Source organism: Pseudopodoces humilis, chromosome 7 (genome assembly GCF_049639895.1).
Source record: "Pseudopodoces humilis isolate 2021_Gansu_Grassland_sample_001 chromosome 7, ASM4963989v1, whole genome shotgun sequence".
Taxonomy (NCBI): domain Eukaryota; kingdom Metazoa; phylum Chordata; class Aves; order Passeriformes; family Paridae; genus Pseudopodoces; species Pseudopodoces humilis.
In genome coordinates this window covers 12,489,916-12,514,075 of record NC_142206.1, presented here as the reverse complement: position 1 = coordinate 12,514,075, position 24,160 = coordinate 12,489,916, and the positions used below count along the sequence as shown (strand labels likewise).

General features: G+C 38.8%; 1 protein-coding gene across 4 annotated transcripts in view; it reads right to left on the bottom strand.

Annotated features, from left to right (window-relative positions):
- The window catches only part of LUZP2 (leucine zipper protein 2), a 286,406-nt gene that overhangs the window by 20,574 nt on the left and 241,672 nt on the right, over window positions 1-24,160 (bottom strand). For 2 of the 4 annotated variants that reach the window (XM_088058249.1, XM_088058250.1), the window contains exons 8-9: window positions 22,845-22,919; window positions 10,209-10,373 (exon numbers count right to left, since the gene is read on the bottom strand). In XM_088058249.1, coding sequence (XP_087914375.1) covers window positions 10,209-10,373; window positions 22,845-22,919 — 240 coding nt within the window. Of the gene's footprint in view, window positions 1-6,636; window positions 6,719-10,208; window positions 10,374-22,844; window positions 22,920-24,160 lie in introns of those variants that run through there. The other 2 variants (XM_088058252.1, XM_088058251.1) reach the window with 2 other exon arrangements.

Genomic DNA, 24,160 nt, shown 5'->3' with positions numbered 1-24,160 from the left:
AAAATCTGGACTTCAGTTACACTGGATCTCAACATGCAAAATAGGAAAGGTCTGAGTTACATGTTTATAGCTCCTTTTTTGCTGAAGTTCTGCTACTAAGGTAATGGTTGAAAGCATTATCTAGGAGTTTTTATACAAGTGGTAAACTGGTAGAATAAAACTTTCAAGGTGTATACAACAAGATTTGTATAGAAAATCTTTGTGGCAAGTATTATGCTAGGTGAGACAAGATGTCCACAGGGGTTTCTTCTGTCCTCAATATGTATGATGATATAAATTCACAGCATAAAGCAACTATCAGTGATGCCAAAATATTACTCCAACATGTTATTAGAGACGGGGTAGAAAGCAACCCTTTTTTATAGTGGCTTAGTTGCTCATGAACACTTATGTCTAATGCCAGAATGCAGTTAGCTCACTTCGTATGGATCATTTCACTTCAGATTTTGTCTAATAGCCATTTACTTAGCCATAACTCAAGATGTCTTTTTTAAACTTATCTGTAGCTAAAACAAAAAAGAAAAGGAAATAGAATTAATTAAGTTTAAATACATATAGTTTTGTTGATTACTCGTGCATATAATAAATATTGTTAAAGAAAGTTTTTTTAATAAGTTTTTATAAGTCAATTACTTAGATTAGATTATATCTAAATCTATAATTTCACATTCCCTTATTAAGTTTTAAAAGCTACATTTTTACATTATTTTTTCTTATACAATGGGAAGTTCAAATATCTAGCATTTTGTAGATGCAAAACTACAAAATTTAATGAATTAATTAAATTTAGCTAGATTGCTAGAGATATGGTTATATCCTCTTGCAAATATATGTATATATAAACTACATGTATAAATGTAGCTTCTGCTTCATTTTTCCACCACTTGTAAAATCTTAAAAAAAGCAGCCTTCATCCTTCACTGTAGGGAAAGGAACTTCCTTTTCTATAATTATTAAGATACTTAGCATCTTCAGTTGTGTGTGGGAGGTTGATGTTATAATACTAAGAAACTGAAATCACCAAATAAACACATTCTTTCAACAACACTCTTGATTTTCTGCAGTCATCACAAAGGAAAAAGCAATTACCTATGGGATAATGAACACTGTATAACATTACTTACACTCAGAGCAGCAATAATACAGACCATCAGAATACGCTTTATAGGCAATTACAATCTTCTCAAATGAACGAAACAGCTATTCAAGTTACAGTCACAGACACGAACATCTGTATTTTCAGGAAGACAAAGCCAAAGAATCTCAACCCTGGATGAAGTACAGACCCTAGGAAGACCAACTTGGTGAAGCTGGAACCCTTCTGAATCATGACCTGAATTCCATAAATGGGGTCACTTTTCCGTTAAGGCGTTGATTTTTCTTCCCCAATTCTGCTTTAAAAGAGGCTTTCTTATTGATTTAAGTATGGTAAAGGAAACTTTTTTAAAAAAACCCTCTACTTGCCTGTTTATTTAAGTCCCTTTTTAACCAGTTGCTCTTATAAAAGATTACCTGACAATATAATAACATGACAACAGCTCAACCAACAGAGATATGGACTACCGTCTTTCAAAATATATGAGAAAAATAGGATTTAATAAAGGACACATAAATTCAGTTTTATTGTCATTGCTGACATGCACATATTTTTTAACAGAACATGTAACAAACACATCATCTGGGAAAGTCAAAAGAGGAAGAATATATTATTATTTTTCTGCTAAATGCAACTTCATCTAAAATTAGAAATAATGTAATTTTACCAATCATCACCGACTGTCACCAGGCAAAAAAAGAGAAACATTTAAAAAAACCCAACTTGATGTGAGTAAAGATATGTCTAAAATAATAATATCTGAAAAGCAATTAAGGGGTCTTCTCTTTCTCTGTTTGCGAAAGAGAAAGAGACAGATAAGCTTGTCCAGAAATCAGATGAGTATCACAGTAAGCTTGAGGCTGCTGTAGTTTGGGGTTGTGGCTTTAGACTGAAGCAAAATTAGGGAAGCTGGATGTATGCTGTAGATGCTAATCACAGATCCATATGTGACCATTCACCATACCTAACAATCTGGATTTTTATATTATTTAAAATATTCATTAAAAAAATTATATTTTGTATATACATACACATTTTCAACCACTGTCAAGCAGTCATCCACAGTATTTTGAGACGTATTATGTACTAGATTATGGGAGACTTTATTGAAACATCTGACAGGTAAAGACTGTAATTAAAAAAGGATATCTGGAGTAATTTTCATTTACAGGCAAACAGATCTGCAATATACAGCCACAATAAGGTGTAGCACTAAACAATTAACAGTTACCTTTTAATCCATTAGCACATTGCTAATTTCAGAGTTGAACCCTGGGGTAATGGGCCACTCCAGCTATTTACACTCTGCAAAGAGGAGTGAAGTCAAATAGTTAATGAAATGAAGTTAAAGATTATGGCATTAAAACTTGAAGGAAAAGGATATTGTTTGTTTTGGGGGTTTTTTGGGGGGTTTTTTGGGGGGGTGTTACAGACTAAATAAGATGTACCAGGTGCTTTTTTCCAATTTTCCTTGATTGTATTCAGTTGGGAAAAAACTCTCTAAACCTAATTTACTATCAATATAATGTACTAATGTACATTCTGCAGAGTAAGTAATAAACCCCAAGAGCTGTAGCTTTCAATCTCATGGTCTCTGGTGTTAAACATGTTTCCGGCATGTAATAAAAATTTATTAAAAATTAGGAACAGAAGAAAAAGGGCTGTAGAAAAAGTTCTGTGGAATCTTTATGAAGCAACAGCAAAAACATAAGCTAATGTAAATTCCAGAAATATAAGATACAAGCAAGAATTGCCATAACCTTGTGAACCACCATTAATATTAATACAGAATTATAGCTGCTGTCTAGATGATTGTAATGAGAATAAAACTCTATTAGCCCAAAGGTAACTGTGAAAAGCAGAATAGGAGAGACTTATATGAATAAATAAGTCATGGTAGTCATGCTTCTGTAATTAAATTACCTTCTATCTATTAAAAAGCAAAATTTTTGCTCCATTAGTCTTACAGACACTCACAGTACCTGAGATTTCTGCGGTAAGTATCTTAGGAGACATGTGTTGCTTTGTCTTTGAAATTAAATCCTAAAACAATGGATAGTGTAATTTTTCAATGCCATTTTATTCTTCTAATGTTTATGCATTAAGAAAGGGTTATAAGATTGCATGTCATTACTGCATTGTACAAAATGTGTCTGAGTCTACATTTAGTAATTGCCTTTTTCTCTTTTTAATTGGTTTTCTAATCCCAGTTGAACACAATGATCTGCAGGCCCCTGAAACTGAAGGTTTTGGTGATATCATTAACTGTGGCAGAAGCAAAGTTAGGCAAACTAACTAACAAAGAAGCAAAGGAGGCAACAAAAGTTGATAAATTCTGAGGTACCAGCAGCTGACTCCTAAGACTTTGATGGAGCACAAATCTATACGCTGCCCTCAATGCTTCTGCCGTTTGCTTATAGCTGACCATAGATGGAAACATAGGAAAACTGAGGTTGGAAAAGACCTCTAAGGTAAGTCCAACCATTACCTAATACTGCCAGATGCACTACTATACCAAGTCCCCAAGCACCATATCTATATGTTTCATATATTATGTATCTAACATAAAGCCACATATATAATATTTTGTGCCCTTCAGGTTTTCCTTCTGATAAAGTTATGAGGTTACATGTTATTTTTTCCCCCAATTGTGAGCATAAAACTATTTCCAAATAATAACCCCAATTACAGAATCACAGAATTAACTAGGTTGGAAAAAACCTTTGAGATTATCAAATCCAACCTATGACCTAACACCACCTTATCAACTAAACCATGGCACTGAGTGCTGTATCAGGTCTTTTTTTAAACACCTCCAGGGATGGAGACTCCACCACCTCCCTGGGCAGATGATTCTGGTGCCCAATCACTCTTCCACTGAATTTTTTCCTAATGTCCAGCCTAAACTTCTACTGGTGCAGCTTAAGACTGCATTCTCTTGTTCTGTCAGTGGTTGGCTGAGACCAACCCCCATGTGACTACAACCTCCCTTCAGGTAGTTGTAGAGAGTTGTAGAGAGTGATAAGGTCTCCCCTGAGCCTCCTTTTTTCCTAGGCTAAACAAGCCCAGCTCCCTCAGCTATTCTTCACAGGATTTGTGTTCCAAGCTCTTCACCAGCCTTGTTGCCCTCCTCTAAGACATGTTTGAACATGTCAACATCTTTCCTAAACTGAGGGGCCCAGAACTGGACATAGTACTTAAGGTACTTGGACACCAGTGCAACATACAGGGGAAGAATGACTTCCCTTGGTCCTGCTGGCCACACTATTCGTGATACAGTCCAGGATGCCATTGGCCTTCCTGGCCACCTGGGCACACTGCTGGCTTATGTTCAGTTCACTATTGACCAGTACAGTAGTAATTTTTCACAGGTTCTTGCTTTGATCCAGTGGTCAGAACCTTCATTATGGAATAGTATGATAAATTGTATCTTGGGTCTTTCAGATGGTTAATTTTTCAGTTTTCTAGCTATGAAAACTTTGTTAAATCTCAATTTAAGGACTGGATCCAAACATTTCACACTTTTTTTCATTCCTTTAAAATGTACTTGTATATTTTGAAGAAATGTACACATATGACTGTATTTATTTTTTCCAAATTTTAGTCAATTTTGTAATTAAAATACCCTGATATTATGTATGATATGGACATTGTATGACTGATCTAGTATATATTACTAAATATTTAGTATATATACTATTATTTTATATAAGTATTTCAGTCAACAATTTCTACTTTTGTATATGAAATAAGAACAAGAACCTAAAAATAGTATATCAAAACTTTTAAGTTTGGAGCCTGTTTTGCCCTTCTCCTAATCCATATCTCACAGCGAGAATTGAGTAAGTGCCCTGGTGATTTTAGCCAGTGCTAAAACCCACCACATTAGTTAAATCATATACCCTTTATACAAAACCAAATTCACCCCCCCCAATCAAATTAGTGAAGAATCTAAGAATCATGACACTGTGATGATGCTATTTTTTCAGCAACCTTGCTCTGCATTTGTAATAGATATTCAATATTTATGTACTCAGAATAACAGTGAGATTAAATTTTACCTAAATACAATTTTTTCTGTACCAAACCAGAAAACTCAGCCTTCTAATTTTCTACATGGCCATTTCAAAATGCTCTTCAGAGTCTACCCTGGTCTTGACAATCTTTCCAGACTTGTTCCTTCTCTGAAAAGTCTCACAAGCTCTTCTCCTTGCTCCCACAAGAACTCTTTTTAGTCTATACAAAGATATAAAGTTCCCCAAGCTTACTTTGATGAGGAATGAAAGAATTATTTCCAAAGAAAGGGAGGATGGCACACAGTACTTGAACTTTTCTGAATTTTTGCACTCAGTAATATATGCTGGAGTCCTAAATATTCACAATATATATCTGAGGCAAAAGAAATTACTCCTTGCTGAAGTTTTTAATCACAAAAGTGGTTAAATTTCTTGCAAGATCTTTAAATCTTTTCACAATGGAGTAGTAGTTGGCCTTTCAGTCTGTACTATGCATTTCTACAGAAAGATAGTTCTTATTCCATTCAGCCCGTGTTTTCTCCATTGAGACAAGAACACTCATGTCACACTATATTAGGAATGGTGAAGCAGTACGACACTGACTCTTAGCTTCATTGTACTAGAGAGCAAAGTTTATTATTCTTAATCTGCTTTTATACACATGTTCAAGAAGGTCCAAAAGGTGAAACTCTCATTGGTCATTAAAGGTACACATCACCATCATTGGTTAAGTGGAACATCACCCCTTGACTAAACAACACCTGCAAATTGTTGTCTTTTACCAAGGACTGTTTGGATTCCTTCTTATGCTTTCCCAGGTCAGTGAGAAGCCTGTATGACTTTGTTTCACACAGGCTCTGTTCCCTGCTTGCTTTTTGCATTTAGTATCCACACAGTCATGTGGCATTCATAGGTTGTCTTTCAACCTATGCTATGTACAATATTGAGTGTACATATGGGTACTATTGTTTAGTTTGAAATTCAAGTGTATTTCCACTTTTAGAATAGTGCAGTTCACAAAATACACAAAACCTGCAGGGTGTTTATAAAGAAGGAATTAATTTGAGGAATACATGGAACAATCAATCACTGTGTTCCTCATGATTTTTGTATTCAACCTTGGTATGTGAAATAGAATTTTCTTCTGTTTCACTTCTGAGTTTGGTTTGCCGTTAATGTCCCACAGCTCATTTTGTTGTATTTGGAGCACAGGTTATCTTTACGCAGCACAGCCAAAGGTATTATTACAATTTTTTGCTTTTTGTAAGGTGTAATAACCTTATAAACTTTTTTCAGGAAGAGGAATTAATAGAAATGGAGTAAGAATGCAATCTCTCCGCTAGCTCCATATAAATTCACAGAGATTTTTTGTCATGCCATGACTAAGTGCAGAAAATTCTTCACTAGGTCTTAATTACCAGTGCTTTGATTCTCTGATTACACCAACCCACACTTCCCATGACTGGCAGCACAGTCAATATTATGATTTTCATGCACAAAGTAGGCTCTTTAAGTATCCAGGTCCTTGGGCATTCGTCTAGAGAATAAAAAGGAAAGCAGAGTTTCAGTCCTCTTCAGTCTTCATTATTCTCTTTCATCACCACCTCTGTAATGGGAATGAGGCAAGAAAGGTGCTACAACAAAAGATCTGTCATATGTCCATCTGTCAAGGAGTTTGGAAGTGTTTTCCACTGGCAGAACATAGAATAATTATTGACATTACAGTGAAAAAGAAACTGATACCTTAAGTTTAAGCTTTCATATTTTTCATATTCTGTGCTGCCTAGGTGTGTAGTTTTGAGCTTCATATTAAGTGTTAGTGAGCTCTCTTCACAGAGTAGGTAGACAAAACAAATCCTTTTCTAGCTTGATATCAGGGACAAGCATTAAAAGTTTCAGGCCCAAAAGCATAAACAGTGGTGGATTGAAGAGAGAAAACAAGAAGGATGGAACTTCATAACCTGAAGCTGTAATTGGACAAACCTGTTATGCAGATGGACCAAAACTTATAAAAATGTAGAGACCTCGTGACTAGTCATCCATTTTTGTGACCATTTTTAGGTTTATCTTGGGTGTAGCCCTGGCCAGGCTCTTGTACTACTCAAGGTGTATCTTTTAAGGCCTTTCAAGAAATACCTACTTTATTCTTAACTCTCTCTAGCCTCTGTTCTAGGTCACCCTTCTCAAAGTATCAAAACTATATAATAAAAGTAATTGTCAATAATACAGAAAGCTAAAAACCTCATGGTTCAGGATTAATTATCTTCCTTCTACTTATGCTTTATTTTAGCTGTGTCACTGAAACTTGTATGCACAGCACCCTAAATCCATTTACCAATGTCAGCTTTAGGCACAAGTACACATTGTACCAGGTACACATAACAGTACCTGTTATGACAAGTCCATGACAGGCAAAATGGCTTTGAATTGAAATATTAGTGCAAATTTACAATGGTAAATTCTGTATTTTACATTCTTGTACATTGCAAATATTTATTTAAGACATGTAAAAAAAAAATACTTCAGACTTATACTGCTTTTGATCACTTTAAGATCACTTTTTCTATCATTTAAATGTAATAATTTCCCATTACTACACAATTTTCCAGATTAATGAACTATCCAGGACAACAACTTTATTTTGCACTGATTCAGGCACTTAATAATGCACTGCTTTGCACACATTTTTTAAACCTAATTTATTCTTTTTCATATCATATTCTCTTAAAAAAACCAAAATGACTAAGTACTTTCTTTTCAAGAAATGTGGCAACTTGCTTTCCTATTTATTCTTTCTACACCAGGTTCTTGTGATAAATACCTCTAACAAGCTGTCAGGTATTATGGTTACCAATAATGAATTCAAATATACAACCTACTAATTTGGAACTTCTTTTTTTAATAAGGAAGCGTACCCCCCCCCCACCCCCGGGAAATTGTCCCCAAGTGGTACAGCTATTACACACTGAATGATTTATCCTTCCATAGATTTAAAGTAAGTCTGACATTTTAGAAAGAAATTTTTATGCTGGATGAGAATATCTTAAAGTATTTACCAGACAAATTATCATTTGTTGCCTGAAGGTGAAAGTGCTGCTTATGAGACAGGACAGGATTGTAAGTGCTGCTCATCTTAAGTTCCCACTTCTATGTAAAATACATTTAAATAATCACATACATTTATATTCCCCCCAAAAACTAGCCTGCAATATCAAAATATTTATGCAAATCTAATAATAATGAAAAAGAGAGCTACAGATCTGTATTTAAGAGTTAACTGATGTTTGTCACAGAGTAAAAAAAGCCAAGGAGAAGATCTATAAGAAAGGGTATCATAATAGAAAAACATCTATCTTGAGTGCGCAGGGTGACTGACTATGATTCTTTAACAGCTTGATTCACAGTAGCAGATTTCATTAGTTTTATAATCACAGATAATACACAGATTTTTAATAATCAGGTGTCAATGTGTGGAAGAAGAGGTTTACAGACCATTATTCTTTCAGACATTTTCATGGCATATGCCAAGTGCAGAGAAATATGAGAACTGCCTATTAAGAGTCATTTTAACTTATTCAAGCACTTCTGGATAGAGGACTAAAGGCTGGTTTCTCAAAAGGCTGTAGCACAGAAGTACTGACATATTTTACCAATTACACTAAACACAAAATCTATTATGGTCATTTGAAAAAAAAAAGAAGGAAAAGTACTCTCTATTTCAGTCAAATATCAAAAACCTAATTCTAATCTCTGTTCTGTATTCTCATGTCCCCTATCTGTAACATGAAGGAGACCTCAAATTCTCCAAAGGCTCTGACCCTAGATCAGTTTTAAACACAGACATAATGTCTAGCTGGCCCTTATCCTTCAGTACTTCTCTGCTCTCATGACAGAGGCATGAACACTTCCAAACTGAAGACAAGGACAATAAGAGCAAGATAAACAATTTTACAGCCACATTAATTAGGAACAATATGCTCCTGAGATCCCGAAGTGCTTTTGAGTTTGCATGACCTACGAAAGAAAAGTCTGCTGTCTTATACAACCAGATCCAGTGAGCTTAATCTACATGAACACTATCATACCCATGTGCTGCTACTAATTAACACACTGCTTTTTTTCCAGAGGTAATCATTTTTGGGAATGATTGCTTCTTTCTGTAAAACAGTTATTAAGGAATCAACAGTCATAATTTTAATAGTAGTGATGAGATATCCAGTTTTATAATTATCTTCTGCTTTCCACAATTGTATTTTAATTTCAATTACATGTAGAAAGATTACTAGTTTTTGGCTTCAGCCTGTGCACTAAGAGTGAATACAAACAACTGCCATATACAAATTATAAATTATTTCAGTTTTGGAATGAAAGGAGGACATTGAAGTGTCCTTTCCTTCCTTTCACTGAAATTACGGATTTCTTTAGATCTATCTATTGTATCAGTTGAATTCAGGAGCAAAATGCAACACTGGAGATGAAAATTACTAGGACAGTTGTTAATCATTGTAAATCTTGACTGTATTTTAATGTTTGAATCTATTGACTCAAAACACGTTTCATCTCTTTTTTCCTCCTGCTTTCTCGGAAACTGCCCTTCTCATCTTGCAAGACTGGAATATTCCCTATGGCCTATTTTCAAGTTCATTGATCCATTTTGGCAATTTTGATTTGGGTGTCCCGGATTATTTTATAGTTTTTATATAATTTTTTTTTTCCATTGAAAGAAACCATGATAAGCAAACCCCAAATTACTGTTTAGCGCTGTATTACCACAAACTCATTATCAGTGCCTAAAAGGTAAATGATCCTATGAATTAACACCCCCATTTATTTTAAATGCAAATCCATCTTCATTGTAGATTTGTTGTGCAGACATAATCCATTTGCCAAGTGATAGAATTTTGTTACTCAGTAAAATGTAGCTGCTTCCCAACTGAGAAAACAATTTATTGACGTCGGAAACAGTCTTAGAATTATCCTCAAAATTTGTCTTAATCTTCCACTGATTTTGAATTCCTCCTTAGTTTCAGTATGAAGCCCTTTGGGACAACCTTTTGAAGATGTTAAAAAATCCCCACCCAAGACAGAAATCATACCTTGGTACTTGTCTCTTGAAATGGAACTTTGGAGCTCTTTGTATTTGAGGAATTCAGCTTCTCAGGTGGTTTTGAAGAGATTAGATTCATTGTGGGAGGCTGATTGCGCAGAACAGAAGACAAGCAAAGCTGCACAGTCTCCTTCAGAGCTTTCAGCTGTGACTCCTGGGGAAAATTAGAAACTATCAGTTCTCTAAGATGTACTATGATGAACACAACTGCTTACTTTCTCCACCTGTATTAAAGTAAACACTTAGGAGTAGCTGCTGCTTTTTCTTACTGATGGAAGGAAGTAAGACTGTCTAAAGCAGTATTCTTCTGTGATTAGGTTACCATACATTAGACACCAAACTGCCTAGGAAGTCACTGCATGCTCTTCTTATCCCTTCATGCAGTTTTATCCACATTGATTATTGCAAATAATAATTAAATTTAATCTTTTTCTGAAAAGAAAAATGCAATTTACAAAATATCCTACAGTGTCCAGCCTTTTATGTATAATATCTACAGAGAACTCCTAAGTATTGAAAGACCAGACTTGGCACGGAATTTTGTCTATAACATTTCAAATAATTGGTATTTTTCTGCATTACAGATAGATTTTAATCCAAGTAAGATGGCTTCTCTCATGAGCATACTATACTTTTGCACTATAGTAAAAAAAAAATAGATATTTTTAACAGTTAAGCATATATTTATCCAGACCCACTACTGTCCATTAGACCAAAATAAAACTGGTCTTGCAACCAACTTGCAACTCATGTTAGAACATTTGTATTTTACTCCCAGAAACATAGATAGATATACTAATGGAAATACAAGTCTGTAATTGAAGTAAGCTGAGAGGAAGAACAATGAGATAAATACAGAAGGGAGGAAATCATATTTTAAATCTTTGTTTCATCAAAGCAAGACACATGTCAGATGTTAGCCATTGAGTTAGTTCTTACATCCACTTCAAGGGGAGTTAGCAGCATTTGACATTTAAAAAAACACGTAGGTTTATTTTCTTTTTATTAAAAATACACCTGTAAATACAGAATATGCTCACGTTTCAATCATCAAAGATTTTTTAAAGGTACATAAATCAAGGTATACCATGGCAAAAGCTGGTAGAAAATGTATGTATATATGGTGGAAAATGTGTATGTAACATTGCACACTGCACATATCAAGTATGTGAAATGTTACACATAAAATATGAAAGTATTTCATAGTCCTATTAATCCTAAGCAATGGCATACAGCATGTTTTAGTTTGTTTTCTTAGCAAATACTTTTGAGAACATGACAAATATTCTGTTTTACCTCAGATAAACTTCCCCTGAACTGAAAGCAAGGAATGTATCACGTAACTGGAAAAAACTTAGTGTTTCTTAAAAAAACAAACAAAGCGAGTTAGTAGAGTGTATTTCAGCACTAGTATAAAAATTAGCCATAGAAAGACTATTAATGCAGAGTACAATAGGGAAAATTAAAGAAATAGGAGATGGAATATGTTATGACCTGGCCCTCAAGGCAAGGGTAACTCAAGTTCTTGTTACCAGGACCCTTAGGGCAGACTAGAGTGAAAAAACACAGAATTGTTTGTGTTTCATGTTATAAATGCAAAGGCAGATTTGGGTTAAATAAAAACAATTTATTATAAAACAATTTTTATAAAAAAATAAACAATGAGGGAAAACCACAATAAAACAAACAGCGCAGCGCTGGGTGGACAGGGGTCTATACTCAAAGGTATAGGTGTTCCCAAATCCACGAAGGAGGGTAAACTGTCCGGGGTTTTTATAGGGATTTTTAGCCTTGAGGCCAAATTCCAGGCAGGCACCATTCATCAACAGTCTTTGATTGTCGTATGAATTGATTTCCTGGCGTTGGAGAATAGAGTCGAATGGACGTCCGGACCGAGTCTCCTCATATGTAAAGAAGTTCTGAGTGGCTCTTGATTTCATTGGGTTCAGGCCATCCGGATGGGATGGCTGGATCCGGGTTGGAGCCGATGGATATTTCGGCTGGATTTTTCCTTTTGTTTACCTGATGGCTTCCCCCAACGGTAGCCTGCAAGGCGGGGTGTTCAGGTCCGGTGATGAATATCTCGTCGGAGCCTCTCCGTTTTGGCTTGATGTTTCGTGTCCTGTCTATTCTTCCCCGTTGATGGTCACCGAGCCTGTCCTTGTCAGTTTGAGGAGTTTTTGTCCTGTCAGCTTGATGGGCCGTGTCCTGTCTATTCTTTTTGTTGATGGGCGCCGGCTAGGATCGTTATCCTTTGAGTGGGAATTCGTGGCTAGATCTGGGAAGGGCTTGTGTGTCATACTGTACTTTATATTTTATATCATTATTGTTATATACATTTATTTAGATTTCTACGAATTTTTACAAGTTCATTTCTCACAGTCCCCCGCCTAATAATCCATTACATTAAAAATTCGTGTTATTTCATCTAATTCTGCAGGGGAGGACTATAATAATTTTTTTACTCACATTCATTTTTTTCCCAGTCCGTTAACGAATTCTCACTATATGCTTGTGCCAGGTTATATTTATTTTCAAAATTCTTTAAGGCTTTAATCACATTTTCGTTTTCTTTTTCTTCCTCTAATTTTATTAGTTTAGAGAGAGGAGTAGGTCTCCCTTGTGCTTTCTCAGGATCGATTGGAAGTGTGGCAATCTGCATTCCTTGCACAACAGAGTGAATTAGTCTGATGAAGCAAGGAATTAAGCAGGGAAGGAAAATGATTCCGGCAACTGAACAAGTGATGAAAAATACTAGTTTCTTCCACCAAGCCCCTTGCCCGAATATCTGGTCCCACCAGGAGGCTTGTAGGATTGAATTCCATTTTTGGACTGGCACATGAGCTACTTTTTTAATTTCAGCAGCCAATCCTTTTATTGTTTCTCCGTAATCGTCTATTTCCATACAACACTCGGATTCGTTGTATCTGCCACACACTCCTCCCTTCTCGGCTAGCAAATAATCGAGAGCTAGTCTGTTTTGGTACACAAAAGCTCTCATTTGTGAATGTTGTTTGGCTAGGAGTTCTAGGGCTTCTGAAGTGTGGTTAGAAACTATCTCTACCACCGCTTGTAATCTGATAAGTCTGTTGAGGAGATAAATGGGGGTTCTGTACCCCCAGCTGCTATCGTTTGCCTAAGTAGCGGGCCCGTAATATTGAATGATCCTTTTGGCAGGTCATTCTTCCTCGTTCTACTTCTGGTTGCCTCCCGCTATTGGTAGTTTCCGTTTTAATTCCCTCCTTTGTCTGTTTAATGTCTCAAAGAGAGGGGCTCAATGATTTACTCTCTGTTTTAGGTAGAGTAAAGAAAAAGGGCCGAATTATTCCAAGTGTGCAGGATCCTTTCCATTTTCTGGGTAGCTCGCTGTATGCCTTTTTCCACATATCCAATATATACTATTAGGAGCTTCCCAACCCTTGTTCAACTTTGCCGGATCATCTCAATATTCCTTCAATCCTATTAGCTCATGGAAGGGATTGGCCCCAGAGTTTTTGTACCAGTAAAGTTCAATTATTTCCATCTATTCACAGTTATTCCCCCGGGAGCGACTCCAATAGCCCGCGGGTGGTTCAGGTTGCCAGGTTTTTGTTTTGCTTTCCGAATTCACCGTGAGTGTGCTTACACACGGGGTATAGCCTACTAAATCAGTGAATTCTTTTCCCTCTGGTCTTTGTTTTGTTTTTGATATTTTAGAGCCTTCTCATTTTTAGAAGTTACTCTGGGGTTAGTTCCTCTCCCTTCCAAGGCTATCTTTCAGCTGATTTTAAACCGCCACAGATCTAACAGTTAGATAGACCTAATTCTGTGGCTATTTCTTGCATTAGATCTATGAAAAGATTCTGGTTGGGGTTTGGCAACCCCCAATTGCTGTATTGTTTCTCTAATTGCTCATAATGTTCACTAAGAGAGTTAAGCCTCTCCTGTTCTAGCCTCTTTTTCCGAGCTTCCGCTTCTTGCCTCTTTAACTCTAGGGTTAGTTGTTTTATTTTGTTTTCAGGGTCCACCCCTTCCTCATCCCTGGAGAAGCAGAACACTTGGTTGAATTGCAAACATACCCGGTCATCACTACTTTTTAACAAATCAAGGATTATCGGTTCATTATTAAAAAAAGCCTTTTTTTTTTTCATGTTTTAAATTTCTACTTTCCCAATATACCTTCCCTCCCATGGTACACATTTTCAAATTCACTTTATTGTAACATAAAGGGTTAACTGCATAATATGTCAAAAAGGTGGATTGTCTTTTCCCCCCTATCTAGACCGTTTTGTTACATTGACTGCAGATTGGAATTGGGGGAATCATTCCCACTTCTCTCCTATACCTGAAATGGGAAGTTTCAGTCTTTCTTTTCATAGGAGTTTTAGACTGCCCGTTCTTAAGCCTTGCCCCTGAGTGGTAACACTAGACCTTCCCCTTTAATTCACAAAGATTATACTGAGTGCTGTTAGACAAACAACGTTCCGGAGGACAGTAGTTAACTATTCGTCTGGTATCTGTGGCAGTCTGACACTGCTCACACTTCCCCAGGAGACGCTCCCCCGGAGGTACTTCGGGAATCATTCTCTCGGCTAAGCACACGGCTAGACTCAGGACAGTCAGGATTCCCCACCGGTGTATCCCTCTGCCTTGCCCTTCGCCCGTATAGAAATATACGGCGGGGATTACCATCTTCTCGGCAGCAAGGATATTCTTCAGGGGCCCTTGTAGTCCTAATGGCGTACCTTCTCTTGAAAGCAGCTCACCGAGACGACTTAATTGTGTCTGTCCTGCTCGGTACCTTGACTGTCTTTTGGCACTCAATTTTTTTTTGCTTTGGAGTCTAGTTTACCTCTAATCCCCTTTTGAAAAAGCAGGTACCACTCAGGAGAGTCAAGTTCTAAAAACCCCGCCCGGGTGACAAGTATTAAGAAACGGCTAGTCAGCTCCTGTTCTTTAGTCAGACAATTGGTACACAGTCTCTTAGGTTTGTACTCTCCCCAACAGTGGGTTACTCAAATTTGTTTACAACAAGCACATTTAAAATGTATAAATGGAAAACAATCACAGTTTGCGTTGATGTAACTTATCTGGTCTGCAGCTCTACGATTTTAGAACAATCATGTACTAATTTTTCTGAATAGAAACTGAGCAGGATTTTTTGTGCAGTGGTTTTCAATTCTAAACCGGGTGAGCTGATTAAGATGGCTTCATATTTTAGAAGCCTGGAATCAGTCAGCCACTTCTCTGCTTTTTGCTGCAATATGTTTCTCACATCGTGGGGAGTGTAAACTACCAGGGGAGGAAAAGTTATTTTCCTTGCTTCTCTTATTAACAGAGCCACTGTTACAATTGCTGGTAAACACGTAGGCCAACCCCGACTGACTGGATCTAAGATCTTTGAAGCCTATAGGCTTTCTTTTGTCTGCCCATTCCTGAGTCAGGTTTCCCTGTGTTGTTTGTTTACTCGCATTCACAAACAACTGGAATTCTTTATTCGTATCTGGTAGAGTTAGTACCGGGGCAGTCATAAGAACAGTTTTTAATTTCTGGAAATTAGACTCATCCTGTTCAGTCTACTTCAGCCTGTCAGTGTTTAATCTTTCATACAAAAACTTCACTTTTTCACTGAAACCCTCAATCCACTGCCTGCAATATCCCAAGAGCCCTAGAATTTGTCTAATTTGCCTTTTTGTTTTTGGTGCAGGCAATGCAAGGATGTCTGCTACCCTCTCCGGGTCTAATTTTTTTCTTGAGATATCCAATGTCTGAGGTATTTTATTTTTTTATTTCAGGCTCTGTGAATTGCAGCTTGGATTTTGATACTTTCAAACTTTTCTTTCTTAGAAAGTTTAACAAGGCAATCGTGCTTTTCTTCACACTCTCTTCAGTCGGTCCAGCTATTAGCAAGTCATCTACATACTGTGAAAGCTTTGTCCTGTCCTCAAGAGCAAATTGGGTTAACATTTGTTTTAAAGCTTGTCCGAAAAGGTTCGGAGACTCTACAAACTCCTGGGGGAGGACCGTCCACCTTAGCTGTTGCTTACGGTTTGTATCTGGGTCCTCCCACTGAAATGCAAAATAATCTCTACTCCTTTCATCCAGAGGGCAAGTCTAAAAAGCATCTTTCAAATTAATCACACTATACCACACATCTTCTGGTGTGAGTCTATTTAGTAAAGTATAGGGGTTGGCCACCACCGGGAATCTAGTCCGGGTCCTAGCGTTTACCGCTCGTAGGTCCTGGATTAATCGGACGCTATCATCCGTCTTTTTTTTTTTTCAGCCAGGATGGGGGTGTTGTGTTGAGACATGCAAGGCTCTAAAGTACCCTCGTTTAGGAGGTCATCAATTATTTGTTTCAACTCCCTTCTCTCTTTGAATGCTATACTTCAGGGTTTATTTTCTCTTCATTTTTAGGAGTCAACTTAAATATTTTCACCACTAATTCAGAATTTTTAATCAAGATATTAATTCTTAAAGCAACAATCATGTCCCTTCCCAGTAAATTGTAATCTGCTTCTTCTACTAATAGCAAATTCCCTAAGCAAATTTTATTTTCAGATTCTATTTCCACATCTTTTATTATAGGTACTTCAAAGGGGTCTCCCTTTGCACTGATTACAAAAACTTTTTCTCTGCTAGCCACACATCCGTATGGCAATTTCTGCAGGGTACTTCTCTCTGCCCCAGTATCTACAAGAAAACTTACTTCTTGTCGTTAGGGGCCCACTTTTAATTTTATCAAGGGCTTCTTGGATGTTCTGGTCTCTAAATTAAAGAGCCCCTGACACTCTTAATCCTCTTGAAAAATTTTCTCATCTTTTATTCTTTGTTTACAATTCCGCTGAACGTGTCCTACCTTTTTACAGTAGTAGCATTCCGGGGGCTCTCTCCGTGGGGCCGGGGCTGCCCAGTGAGAACCCCGACTTTTTCCGGGTAGTGTTTTAAACTTACCCTGCATCTGTTCTTGTTTCTGGATCTCTTTTACTGCAGTTACTAAAACCTTAGCCTGCAATTTCTGCTTCTCATCTTCTCTCCTCATGTATACTTTTTTTGAGCTTCCCTTAGGAGCTCCTGGAGGCTTTTATCTTGCCACTCCTCGATCTTTTCTAATTTTCTCCTAATGTCCTCCCAAGATTTAGCAACGAATTGTGTTTTTTAACAGAACCTCCCCCACAGGAGAGTTCGGGTCAGTCTCAGAGTAAATCTGTAAACTTCGCCGTAATCTCTCGATCTATTCAGTGGGTGGTTCTTTTTTTTTTCCTTGACACTCTCTAAAAACTTTGCTAATATTCTGGCCCCTAGGGACCGCTTCTCTTATACCTTGTACAATCATGCTCTTTAAATCCATCATGTTCCGTCTGCCTTCCTCCGTCTGTGCATTCCAGCTCGGGCTTGCGCTAGGCCATTTCTGGTTACCTGGCATCCCCTGTGGATTGCGTCTGTCCCAGTCTCTGATCCCGGCTTGTTTAATCATTTCCCTTTCTTCCGGATTAAACAGTGATCTCAGGATTGCCATAAGATCGTCAAAGGTATAAATGCTACTCCCTAAAAATTCATCTAACCTCTCAGCCACTCCGAGAGGGTCATCTAACAACCGCCCCATCTCTTTTTTTTTAAATGCTCTTACATCTCCAGAGTTAAGGGGGACATTCACAAAACCGATCACTCCCGGGGCCGTCGGTACTTCCCTAAGAGGGAACAACCGGTGCCCCTCTTCACTCTCTCCCCATTCATTATCTATCATTCTTGCTTTTAAACGGGTTCTACTTGCGGGAGGGGAATTGGTGATTGTGTGTTGCCTCCCTGTTATTAATTGTGGGAATTCTGCCGCCACCTGGTTGAAGGGAGGAGTCTCCTCCGTTGTATGGGAGGGTCCCGGTTGTGGCGGCCGGACCGGCAGGGACGGATAGGGTGTTCCCCAGCCTTGCGCAGAAAAAACCTCCGAGGAGGTTGCTGTGGTTACGGTGTTTACAGGCGGGGAAAGGGGAAGGGCTGCCGGCATTGCTGCTGGCCCCGACTCTCCCGCTTGAGACACACGTATCTCAGTGGGTTGGTCTCGGGGGCCCAAGGGTGCTGTGGGCATTACTTGATCTGCAGAGGAAGGTCCCGCTGGTCCTCGATACGGGGGTGGTAAGTGATCGAGGGGTTCCCAGGACTCAGCTCTCGACTCACGTTTTTCTTTTTGCTTTATTGGAAATAGCCCTACTCTGACATTTACCCAGAGCTTAGCGTATTCCCTCTCCTCAGGATCTGAGGGGACCTTGTTCTCCACATAGGAGAACAACTTGTTACACGTCCATTTTTCAAATGTGCCTAACACTGGCCAATTGAGGTGACTTCTCAACTCCTGTCCTCCCCAAACCTCCATACAATAATGTATTAATTTTTCCTTTGATTTCCCCTTCCTCTGGGGACAATCTTCTCAGTGTTTTATCATCCACCCCAAGGGACTTTCCAGTGGGATGTCTGGTGATTCCTCCCCCTGATCGGAGGAATCTTTTCCTGTGCTTCTTCCTTGAAGCTTACTCTTTTTCTGCCCCATACTTCGCAAATATATTCTTACCTTTCTTCGACTTCTCCGTGAGTCGATATCAGTTTCTGCGTTGTGTACTTAGGAATCAAAATTTGCCGATACTCACCTTTCAGCGAGCTGAGCTGAGGTCTCTTGTAATCGGAACTTTTGATTCTTCCCTGGACCTCTCCCTGGGTCCGTTACTAAGAGGGTTTACCAGCCTCGAGCTCGACAAGACGTCCCTTCCCCTCTAAGTACCTTGCGATCAGTTCCCGAGACACCCTTTGGTCTCAGGTTTTACGAGTGTGTGTCGAGGGAAAAAAAAAAAAACTTTCACTCTGTATCGCTTCCTTCGCGGCCGGCCAATTCCCTCGCGGGAGGATGGAAACGCGACCTTGAAGTCCGCACTCGCTTCGTGATCAGATCACGTCTCACACACTCGCCCGATCGCCCACTCAACCAGCAGTACTTACAGCTATTTTCCTGCGTGGGTGTCCTTGTGCGCACTAGACGTTTTACGAGCAAAGTAAGCCGCGGCTTCCGAAGGCTCCGTGCCTTCCGAGCTCTCCGATCCGGATTTATCCTTTTTATTGTGGTTTTTACCTCCGCCTAAATTTGGTTCGGATATCGGAATGAACTACGGGGGTTCTCAACTCACCAGGCCGCCAAAATCAGCGGGGGTACCCGTCCTGGGCAGCGAGATTCCCCGCAGTTTCTCCGATCCGAGTCACGGCACCAATCTGTTATAAATGCAAAGGCAGATTTGGGTTAAATAAAAACAATTTATTATAAAACAATTTTTATAAAAAAATAAACAATGAGGGAAAACCACAATAAAACAAACAGCGCAGCGCTGGGTGGACAGGGGTCTATACCCAAAGGTATAGGTGTTCCCAAATCCACGAAGGAGGGTAAACTGTCCGGGGTTTTTATAGGGATTTTTAGCCTTGAGGCCAAATTCCAGGCAGGCACCATTCATCAACAGTCTTTGATTGTCGTATGAATTGATTTCCTGGCGTTGGAGAATAGAGTCGAATGGACGTCCGGACCGAGTCTCCTCATATGTAAAGAAGTTCTGAGTGGCTCTTGATTTCATTGTGGTTCAGGCCATCCGGATGGGATGGCTGGATCCGGGTTGGAGCCGATGGATATTTCGGCTGGATTTTTCCTTTTGTTTACCTGATGGCTTCCCCCAACGGTAGCCTGCAAGGCGGGGTGTTCAGGTCCGGTGATGAATATCTCGTCGGAGCCTCTCCGTTTTGGCTTGATGTTTCGTGTCCTGTCTATTCTTCCCCGTTGATGGTCACCGAGCCTGTCCTTGTCAGTTTGAGGAGTTTTTGTCCTGTCAGCTTGATGGGCCGTGTCCTGTCTATTCTTTTTGTTGATGGGCGCCGGCTAGGATCGTTATCCTTTGAGTGGGAATTCGTGGCTAGATCTGGGAAGGGCTTGTGTGTCATACTGTACTTTATATTTTATATCATTATTGTTATATACATTTATTTAGATTTCTACAAATTTTTACAAGTTCATTTCTCACATTTCATATATGTATATGTTTTATTTTAGACCAATTTGGTTGCAATGGAAAGCAAATATGTAACTGTTTTGGTTATTACCTACAGTAACATATCAATATAAAAGCATACAAATAACACTTAAGAAAATCTGGCAAGGCAGGACAAGGCAGGGCAGGGCAGAGTAGGGCAGGGTAGGGCAGGGCAGGGAGGGGAGGGGCGGGGCAAGGGCAAGGGCAAGGGCAAGGGCAAGGGCAAGGGCGGGGAGGGGAGGGGAGGGCAGGGGCGGGGAGGGGAGGGAAGGGAAGGGAAGGGAAGGGAAGGGAAGGGAAGGGAAGGGAAGGGAAGGGAAGGGAAGGGAAGGGAAGGGAAGGGAAGGGAAGGGAAGGGAAGGGAAGGGAAGGGAAGGGAAGGGAAGGGAAGGGAAGGGAAGGGAAGGGAAGGGAAGGGAAGGGAAGGGAAGGGAAGGGAAGGGAAGGGAAGGGAAGGGAAGGGAAGGGAAGGGAAGGGAAAGATATCATCACCCATGGATTCAGTTATGAGATTTGATTGTTGCAATTTAAATGTCCTTTGGTAAAAGTGTTATTCACAGTCTTGTTTCCTCGGAGATGCGGGAAAGCCCACAAAACATAGAGTTAAATGTTTAGGCTTATGTGGGAGCACCCAGGGTACCTCTCTTGAGGGAGCAGTTTGCACTGTCTGGTGCAACATTGTGGATAATGCACAGTCCTCTGATGGAAGGTTCCAGAAAAGAGTCTGCGGACACTTTGGGCATCTTTGACAGTTTATTACACCTTCTAAGACATGATGGCTTCCTCTCACATCAGTGTAGTTGAGCCAGTTATGCCCCATCAGAAGGGAAGAATACCCTCAAGCCTATATGCAAATGTCCCATATGAATGTGAGTGTCCCCATACCTTCCACAGGGAGAGGAGTTTTACAGCTGAGCTAATTATGTAAGGGAGGACGTTGGCACAATAAAAATCACTATCCTACTTCCACAGGGTTTGCTTCTTGTCAGGCCCTTCCCTTATCTGGCCTAAAGCCCAGCTTGTAGTCTCTGGTGGTGGGTGCTCACCCCCCCTTCTGTCTTATGTGGATCAGAGGTTTTGCCATCACACACCCAGAAACTCTCCTCTCTACCTCAGTCTGGGGGCATAAACCCCCAGGAAAACACCCTGCTCATGGCCCAAAAGGCCTATTGTTTTGAGTCATTAACCATTAATATTTTAGTCTCCCGCAGAATGGAATTTGCTTGCAAACAGAGAAAATTGAATGTCTTTTGCTTAAGATGTGTGCAGCCAGATGATATATCTCTAAACTAATGACAGAGTAAAAGGGAAAGGATTACTTTATCCCTTTGATCCAGAGACCCTTTATTTTCTAATTGACAAGAGAAGATACTAGCATACTTCTTTTCATGTAACACGTCTTTAATACTAACTTTTCAAGTTAGTGACTGTACAGACAGCATAAATCACCATTTGTTATGGTTATGTTATGGTTAAATGGGCAGAGGTAGCAGACTGTCTAATTTTGTGTGATGATATGGACTTAGTCAATCCAGTCCTATATGACCCTAGTGCTTCCTACAGATCACACCAATCTGAAATCACTTTCCTGTCATCCAGAAATTTCTCTGGATAATTTTTCATCCTCTCAGCTCTCAATCCTGCCATCCAGTGCTCATTCTGCCTTGGCTGCAGCCATTCCAATTTTGCCATTCCAAAGGTAAAAGAAGAACAAGTAAATTTGTTTTCATCCTATGGATAGCATAATTCAATATTCACTTTGTTAATAGTTGGCAGCTTATTCCAATGCCTAACCACTTCTGCAGTGAAAATAAAATTTCTAATTTCTAATCTGAACCTCCCCTGGCAGAACTTAAGGTTATTTCCTCTCATCCTTTCATTTGAGACATGGCAGAAGAAACCAATCCCTGCCTAATGACGGCTTCCTTTCAGACAGCTGTAGAGAGCAAAGATTATGAGCCTTCTCTTCTTTAGACTAAACAACACCAGTTCCCTCACATGCTCCTCAGAAGACATGCTTTCTAGTCCCTTCACCTGCTTTGTTGCCCTTCTCTGAACTCACTCCAGCACTAAAATGTCATTTTTTAAGTGAATGGCCTAAAACTGAACACTGTGAGATGTGGCCTTACAGACGGACAACCACTTTCCTAGTCCTACTGGCCACACTATTCTTGATATTTGGGGCCTGGTAATGCCAAATTTGTAAGCATTCTAAGGGTCCATGATGGGAAATAGAAAAGTGCTCTAGTGTAAATGAACTTATGAGAGACACTAAGTCTATTGTCAGCAGAAATTATGATTAAATAAATATCTAAATCTACTAAAAATCAGTATAATTTTTTTTCATCTGTTTTATTTTCTAATTTGACCATCCTCTTCTTAAATAACTTTGCAGATGTGCTTAACTTCATGTATCATAATTAGCTCCACTGATTTCAGTAGCATCACTCCCAGGTACAATTCAGATGCAACTTAGTATGCATCTAAATAACTGCAAGGCTTTCATTTGTTCTTGTCAAATTACACCAAAACAACCACAGCTGATAGAGGTAAACATGCTTACATTACATTACACTTCTTACTTTGTCAAGGGCTGCATTTTCCAATTTGTCTTTTGCAACTGATAGTTTTTGCTCCAGATCTGTTAGCTGTTGTGCCTGTAGGAATCAAGAAAAAAAGCTGATGCAATCTGTAATGCATTTTTTCATGTGAGTGGGGAAAGAATATAAATTTTACATGTAATATATATAGGTTGTGTCATATTTTCTTTTCCTGAGGGGAAAAAAATATGGTCAAATGTGCACCATTGATGTAAATGCAAGTTCATAAAAATTCAATGTCAATAGCAAAATTAATTCCATACTATAAAATATTTAATATTATGCCATAATATCCTTCTGGAAAATTCAAGGCATTCAAATTCTTGTAATTATTTTGTTTATTTGACTTGTGAGTACAATTTGAACATTATTTTGTAGTTTGAAACATTGAGATGCCAACATTAAGCTAATATGGCCTAAAAAGACAAATTAGAAAACACCCAAACATTCTTGCATGCCTTATGAAAATATACTACCTACTAGTATACAAGGAGGTAACTCCAGATTTTTTTTCCTCCATATCTTTTCCTGAAAATATAAAAGGGAAATTCACAAGAATGGCTAGCTATGCAACTGCATAGTGGGAAAGCATTTTGGGAGACTTATGTTTGAAGTCAGGATCAGGCAAGTAGCCTGCACCCTGAGTGGAAGGACTTCTGGCTCTATATATGTCATGGATGGAGTGCAGGGGTTCAGAAGATGCTTTTAAATGTCTGTAAATAAAGATAATTATTTTCTGTCTCCTTCCCTAGGAGGGTATAAACCCAGCCTGATTGCTTGAAGGAAATACATTCTCTGCAAGAATTTTCCTTTTCAGGGAAACAGGAGGTCCCAGATTCCTGCAATTCTCAGCCTTGTCATTAATGACACAGTACATGCAACCAAAAGGAATAAGGATTATTTTGCTGTTGTACTTGCAAAAAAACCAGCCTAGTCATTGTTTTCCCTGTTTGAAAAGGGAGCCATAGAGAAGGACACTGGACTAGTCAGTTATCTTTTCTCTCTGAAATTCTGATTAAGTAAATATACATTTTGTGCATGCAGAATAATTGGATAAAATTCTCATTTCTTGGATAAAGAGCAACACATTATTATTTCAACCCAATATTTGTAAGTACATTTTCCCTCAACACCATCCCCTGCTTCCTGGTTTCTGGAGTTGAACCCCAGCCAGAGATTTTTTTCTTGACACACTTTTCAAGATCCCCTGCACTCTGCTGATTCTAGCATAGCTTAATGGATAGCTACACTACATAAATGCTGTTTAGTGTAAATCCTATAAAAGTGGTTAACTTGGT